At 50.1% G+C, this 6847-nt stretch overlaps 1 protein-coding gene across 1 annotated transcript; it reads left to right on the top strand.

The window, feature by feature from the left end:
* The first annotated feature begins 1060 nt into the window (after positions 1–1060).
* Positions 1061–5444, top strand: Mrps24 (mitochondrial ribosomal protein S24). Its single transcript, XM_052734416.1, has 4 exons — positions 1061–1183; positions 1257–1325; positions 1420–1531; positions 5026–5444. Exons 1-4 carry the CDS (start codon positions 1145–1147, stop codon positions 5307–5309), a joined length of 504 nt encoding a protein of 167 aa, XP_052590376.1. The 5' UTR covers positions 1061–1144; the 3' UTR covers positions 5310–5444.
* Positions 5445–6847: the final 1403 nt, after the last annotated feature.

Raw genomic sequence — 6847 nt, 5'->3', positions numbered from 1 at the left:
TGGTGATTGGAGCCTAATGGGGCCATTCTCATTCATACCACCACAGGGAGGTCCTCTCCTTCCACCTTTACAAGGGCTCTGGGGATGGAACTCAGGGAAACAGGCTTGAGCGACAAGTGCTTTATCAGCTGAGCCGTCTCACTAGCCCTTTGGTGAGATGTTCGTTTTCTATATAATGGAACCGAGGGTGAACTGTACAAATGTAACGTTTGCCTTTGGGTGAGTGCAAAGTCAAAATAAATATAGCCAAGACATAAAGGTTTTTCTTTTTTTAGACAGGATTTCTCTGTAGACCAGACTGGCCCCGAACTCAGAGATTTGCTTGCTTCTGCCTCTTGAGTGCTGGGATTAAAGGCTTATATCACCAAACCCGGAGGGAAAGGATGCCTTGAAGGTGCTATTTAAAAAGAGTTCACTTCTGAAGGCGCCTGTCATTCTTAGTAGATTTTGTTATCATGAGAGTCAGACTGTAGAGCCCATGTGCTTTCTTTAGTACAGTGAGTTCTAAAATAAAATATCCACGATGCTAATTCCCTCCCCTGCCCCTCTCCCCACCATTAATCACTTCTAGATACTAATTACATCTGCATCGCTCTAGCTTGAGCATTAGCAGGCCCTGCCATATCCTCATAAATTTCCTTGCCATTTAAAAATTTTCTTTCTCGGCTGGCTCTACCGCTGAGCTACATCCTCAATACATTGTCTCTCTTTCCCCTTACTTTAAAAGATTAGGAGCCAGCCCAGCAACCTCTTCTCCGGGATCTATTCAGATGAAGGTCAACATCTGTATTCCCAGCCCAAGGGTGGTTGATGCTGGAGTTTCAGGCAAAAAAGCTGGCGCAGGTGGGAGCGGGAGCTTGGAAGGGCAGGCTCTGAGGGCCGGCGCGTTTCCTCAATTCTCTGCAAGACGCGAAGCCTCTCCTACTACCAGCTCCTTGAGGGTAAAAACCTCATGTTTTATAGCACCACCAGGGAAATTTCAGGGCACCCGCCTCACCCCGCCCACGCCCCGCCTTCTCCCTCACCCAGGCCCCGCCCTCCACGTCTCGCCCCGCCCCCTGCCCGGGTTCCTATTCGTTCTTGCCCCGCGGCTCCTCCTTCCTGCGGCTGCGCGTTGACGCGTCCAGCGCTGCGCCGGTCCAACATGGCGTCGCCCGCGTCCGTCCGCGGGCTGGGGCTGCGGGTGAGTGGGCTGCGGGCGGGAGGGCTGGGGGCGCCGGGGGGTGTCCGCTCACGCACGTCCCGTCCCTCCGCAGGTGCTCGCGTGCAGCCGGGAGCTGCCTGGCGCCTGGCGCGCCCTGCACACCTCCGCGGTCTGCGCCAAGGTGAGTGCAGCGGGCCGCCCCGCGGGCTGGGGGGTTGAGGCGGGGGGCGCGCTGGGGACGGACGGCTGCCCCACGATGGCCCTTTTGCTCCTAGAACCGGGCGGCGAGAGTCCGCGTGGCCAAGGGGGACAAGCCCGTGAGCTACGAGGAGGCGCACGCCCCGCACCACATCGCGCACCGAAAGGGCTGGCTGTCGCTGCACACAGGTGAGGGCACCTGGGAAGGACCACCACCCAGTCTGACTGAAACGTGGCACGGGTGACACTTTAACCTGCTCTTTAAGGCTGAGATCCGAATTTTTGGTTAGGGGCCTGGGCGTGATGGCGAACGCCTTTAATCCCAGCACTCAGGAGGCGGAACTCAAGTTTAAGGCCAGCCAGGGTTACGTAGTGAGACCATGTCGCAAAAAAGAAGATAAAATAAAAGACATTTAGTTATGGGGCTGGAAAGATGAGTAAGGATTAGTAAAGTGCAGTGTCGCTTACTCATGCGGGCCCTCGCCAGCTCCCAAATGAAAACCTGGTGGGGCTGTAACCACTGCTCAGGGATGCGAGGATGGAGGAGACAGGCCGTCCTGGGGTCACTGGACAGCTAGTCTTGAAAGAGCAGCTGCTTTGCAAAAAACAAACAAACAAGTAAATAAGTGGAAATGGAGAGTGACAGAGGAACACGTTGGCTGTTCACCCCTGGTTTCCTCCATACATCCATTGAGGGAGCAACCCACAATTACAGTGTGACCCACAGGTAAGGATGTTGGAATTTGAACATTCCTTGTTCTGTGAGAGTTAAAGTCTCAATTGGGCCTCCAGAGAACACATTATTTGCGTGCCTACAAACCAGATTTGACATTGCTATGGTCAGCCGTAATTTACAGAGATGTGTAATAACTCAGCGGTAATGAGGGAGTGAAGTCTACATAGAATCCTAGACCAGGGAAGAGCGTGCCCTAAATAATGCAGCATTCACCAAAGCACAGCCTCTGCACAATGTTCCACATTTAGTCTTCATTGCTCATAGAACCTGTATTTGCAGACTTCTATTTTCTCTTCCTCTCCTCACTAGTTTATTTTTCTTATTCATTTACATTTTTGTATGCATGGTGTGTTTGTGTGTGTATCCACAATTTGTCCGAGTCAGTTCTCTCCTACCATATAGGTCCCAGGAATCAAATAAGCACCCTTACCTGCAGAACCATCTTTTTTTTTTTTTTTTTTTAAGATTTATTTATTATGCATACAGTATTCTGCCTGTGTACCAGAAGAGGGCACCAGATCTCATTACAGATGGTTGTGAGCCACCATGTGGTTGCTGGGAATTGAACTCAGGACCCCTGGAAGAGCAACCAGTGCTCTTAACCTCTAAGCCATCTCTCCAGCCCCTGCAGAACCATCTTTAAGTGAGTGTGGCAGTGTATCTCAGGCTGGCCTGGAGCTCACATACTTCTGCCTCATTTTTATCAGTGCTGTGAATATAGGTATACACCCTATCACCAGCCTATTTATTTTCTGAGATGCTGGAGTTTCAACTCCCAGTCTGTGTGTGTGTGTGTGTGTGTGTGTGTGTGTGTGTGTGTGTGTAATTTAATAATCTGTATATATGGTATTCGTGTGTAAAATGTCTATCCATGTTCATGTGTGAGTGCAGATGTCCATGTATAACACTGCATGTATGTGAAAGTCAAGACATCCTCAGGCCAGTCCTTGCCTTCATCTTGTTTGAGACAGGTTTCTTTGTCACCACCTGTGTGTGCCAGGCTAGTTGGCATGCGAGCTTCTGGGGTTTCTCCTGCCTCTGTGCTCCATCTCACAGTAGGAGCATGGGGATTGCAGTTGCTGGTATCCACAGGTGAGACCTGTGTGTGAATCCTCATAATAGTACAGTAAACTGCCCACCAATGAGCTGCCTGCCCATGCAGTAAACTGTCCACCAATGAGCCGCCTGCCCATGCAGTAGACTGTCCACCAGTGAGCCGCCTGCCCATGCAGTAGACTGTCCACCAATGAGCCGCCTGCCCACACAGTAGACTGTCCACCAGTGAGCCGCCTGCCCACACAGTAGACTGTCCACCCAATGAGCCGCCTGCCCACACAGTAGACTGTCCACCAGTGAGCCGCCTGCCCACACAGTAGACTGTCCACCAGTGAGCCGCCTGCCCACACAGTAGACTGTCCACCCAGTGAGCCACCTGCCCAGCTCAGCCCTTGCAGATTCTTACACTGATTAAAATTTACCTGTAACCTCAAAGTCACTCATGGTCATTCGGGGATGTGGGCAGAGTGAGGCTCACCTGTGGGTTCCCAGCTGGGTAGAAGAAGCTTATGTAAGAAGTGCCCTTTTGGTAGTCTAGAGCCATATTTCAGACACTACTGTGCCCTATGCTGGGGATATGGCACTTTGAGTGGCCTTGAAATGCTGTCTAGTGTTCCTGTGAGCTGAAGAAGACTGACATGCCTTATGGAGAAAGTGTTTGTTAGATAAACTGTACTTGGGCCTGTGTTATCAGAGCTCAGTATTAATGAGTCAACCATATATATTAATAGGACACATAAAATTAATTATGTATTAATCTGTTGATAAAATATTGTGACTGTACAAACCTTGCTGTGCATTACCACTGGGGGCAATGGCCCAGAACTCACTAGCTCTGTGTAGTGATGTAGACCACAACTGTTGTGAACCAATGAGAATCTGTATTTTTGTTCAGCATATGAGTTCTCACCATAACATTCAACAGGATGCACATGTAAAACATTTAAAATACAGATTCTTGGGTTCAATGCCCAGCCCCTTCCCTCCCAAAAAGATGTTAAGATACAGCCGTGGGTTCCTGCGGTCAGAGTCTTGAAAGTACACTGCATGGCTGCAGGTACCCAGGGCTCAGACTGCAGATCCATCCACAGGTGGACGTGAAGCCTAATAGAGCTAGTTCAGAAGTAGATAGTGGCCTTGTCTGTCTGGCCGTGGGATTACTCATGCAATTGAGATGGGAAGGGGGCTAACTCTAGATGGGGGTTGTAGCCAACTTTGTGCTCTAGCTTGTCTCAGCCTTTTGTAAAATGAGGATGGTGATACACTGACTTCAAAGGACTGATTGGGGAAATGATGTGGTGCTTTGAATTTTATTTCACTTTGTATTGTGTGCAAGTGCATGCCCCTATGTGCCATTGTCTCTGTGGAGGGCAGAGGGCAATTTTCAGGAGCCAGTTGTCTCTTTGCACCTTGTCGACAGGGTGTCTCTGTGTCTGCTGTGGTTTGTACTCCAGGCATCTGTTTGTTGAGGTCCTGGGCAATTCTTGTCTCCACCTGTCACCTCCCTGTAAGAGTGCTGGCTGGGCTTACAGATGTGTGATTGCATCAGGCTTTCCTGTGGGAAGGTGTGGACTAGAGTTTAATGGGATTACTCGTGATCGAGAGCAGAGGGACCCAGCATTGGAAGTGCGGCTACAGTATTGGAAGTGCGGCTGGCTTCTTACAGTGTGCTGAGGGATTGAACTCGGTCGTTAGACTGTCACAGCCAGCACTGTTACCTGCTGAGCCATCTTGGCATCCTTGTGCTTTGAATTTAAGATATTAGTCTTCCTCCATTAGAAGAAAAGGGAAATGGCTGTGGGCAAGGGATGGAATTGTCTAGTCCTGTTGAATGTGAGGTCTGGAGTCTGTGCAGCTCCCTTAGCCGACTCTTCTGTGACATCCTCTTCAGGTAACCTGGATGGAGAAGATCATGCTGCAGAGAGAACACTGGAAGATGTTTTCCTTCGGAAGTTCATGTTGGGCACTTTTCCAGGCTGCCTGGCTGACCAGATCGTTCTGAAGCGCCGGGCCAACCAGGTGGACATCTGTGCCGTGGTCCTGAGGCAGCTGCCAGCACACAAATTCTACTTTCTTGTGGGCTACAGTGAGACTCTGTTGTCACACTTGTACAAGTGTCCTGTGCGACTCCACCTTCAGACTGTGCCCTCCAAGGTCGTGTACAAGTACATATAAAAAGGTGCTCTTTCCTGCATCAGGCTAGAGCCTGCAAAGACCCGGAGAAGTGAAATGGATCGGGGGAAATGTCTGCTCTCAGAGGATGGAGGCATCAGCTCCAAGCTGCTGTTGAATAAAGAAAGACCCTGCTAATGTCTTGTCCCTCTGTCGTTTGAAGATTTGACCTTTAATTATATGTGTGTTGGCAGGTCTGTGTGTATGTGCATGTAAGTGGAAGGCATCGGCTGTTCCTGGAGCTGGAGTCATAGGTGACTGAGCTACCCGGCGTGGGTACTATACTGAGGTTTAGACTGGATTGGAGACCACCTGGAGGCCCTGATGTTGGGATGCAGGCATTTCGCCCCTCAGCCGGGGTGGTGCCAGCTGTGGACTGGTGCCAGGGTCTGGGGGGCTGTAGTGTGGGAACTGGCCCTTGACATTTCCCACCTATGTATGTGATCAGATGTTCCAGATACAGATGTGAAATGCTCCATTTGCCTTCCCATAGTGCACCTTGCTGAGGGGGAACCTAACATATCTGAGCTCTGTCAGAAGCTCTTTACTGACTTTTCTGCTTCCTCGAGTGAGAGGTACGAAGAGCTGTGTCACTGGTAGCTCTCCTGACCCCAGCTTTTGACTCCTGTTACCTCTCTTTTTTTGCTCCCCCCCGTCCTCTCCCTGGGACTGTGTCTGGAACCCTGATCCAGCTGGTCTGGACCAGTGCTGAGAACTGAACTGAGTCCTCTGCAATAGTCCTTAGCTGACATGATGAGCCATCTCTGCAGCCCTGTCTCCTTTTAGGGAGAGCATGAGTGAGGGTCTAGGAGGCGCTTCAGGGTTCGCAGGAACTTGAGTAAAGGGCTACACGTCATCGACATCCTTGTGCAGGTGCTTGACCTAAGCTTGTTTTCTGTCCAAATGGAAAGGTCCCCTTACCCAATAGCTCTTGCTGTTTTATTTTTAGTTTTTGGTTTTTCGAGATTGGGTTTCTTTGTGTAGCCTTGGCTGTCCTGGGACTAGCTCTGTATATCAGATCCACCTGCCTCTGCCTCTGCCTCTGCCTTCAGAGTGCTGGGATTAAAGGTGTGTCCACCACTGCCTGGCAACCCCTGCTTTTTTAATGAACAGATTTCTACAGTGGGGGCAGAAACCCCAAACCCTTAAAACCCCTAAAAGGCTTTAGTTCTGGATGCTCTTTCTTTGGGACCTTAAGGAGACAGTTTGTAGGTTCTGGAAAGTCTACTAAACGGAAGTCAAATATTAAATAGGCGCGCTTCCACTATGAGTTGATTGCGACTATGTCTTGGGGAATGGGACCCAGCACACTGACAATAGGCGACAGTAACCTACAGGGTTGTGTACTAGCCTGAGGGAATATTTAATTTTTAATTTTTGAGACAGGATTCAACTATATAGACCTGGCTGCCCTTGAACTAACCAGTCCTCCTGCCTCTACCTCCCTAGTACTGGGACTAAAGGCCGGTGCCACCACACCTGGCTCTGAGATACGCTACTCCCTACTTTCTATCTTAAGCATCATTCCCTCCTGGAGAAGA

The sequence above is a fragment of the Peromyscus californicus genome, unplaced genomic scaffold (assembly GCF_007827085.1).
Source record: "Peromyscus californicus insignis strain IS unplaced genomic scaffold, ASM782708v3 Scaffold_13__1_contigs__length_99412109, whole genome shotgun sequence".
In the NCBI taxonomy this organism is placed as follows: domain Eukaryota; kingdom Metazoa; phylum Chordata; class Mammalia; order Rodentia; family Cricetidae; genus Peromyscus; species Peromyscus californicus.
The sequence above is the reverse complement of the archived record's forward strand: the minus strand, read 5'-3'. Positions and strand labels throughout refer to the sequence as shown.

Coding starts and splice junctions, on each gene's coding strand:
- Mrps24 (XM_052734416.1), top strand. CDS start 1,145: ATGGCGTCGCCCGCGTCCGTCCGCGGGCTGGGGCTGCGG. Junction 1,326..1,419: donor CCTCCGCGGTCTGCGCCAAG/GTGAGTGCAGCG, acceptor TTTTGCTCCTAG/AACCGGGCGGCGAGAGTCCG. Junction 1,532..5,025: donor CTGGCTGTCGCTGCACACAG/GTGAGGGCACCT, acceptor CATCCTCTTCAG/GTAACCTGGATGGAGAAGAT.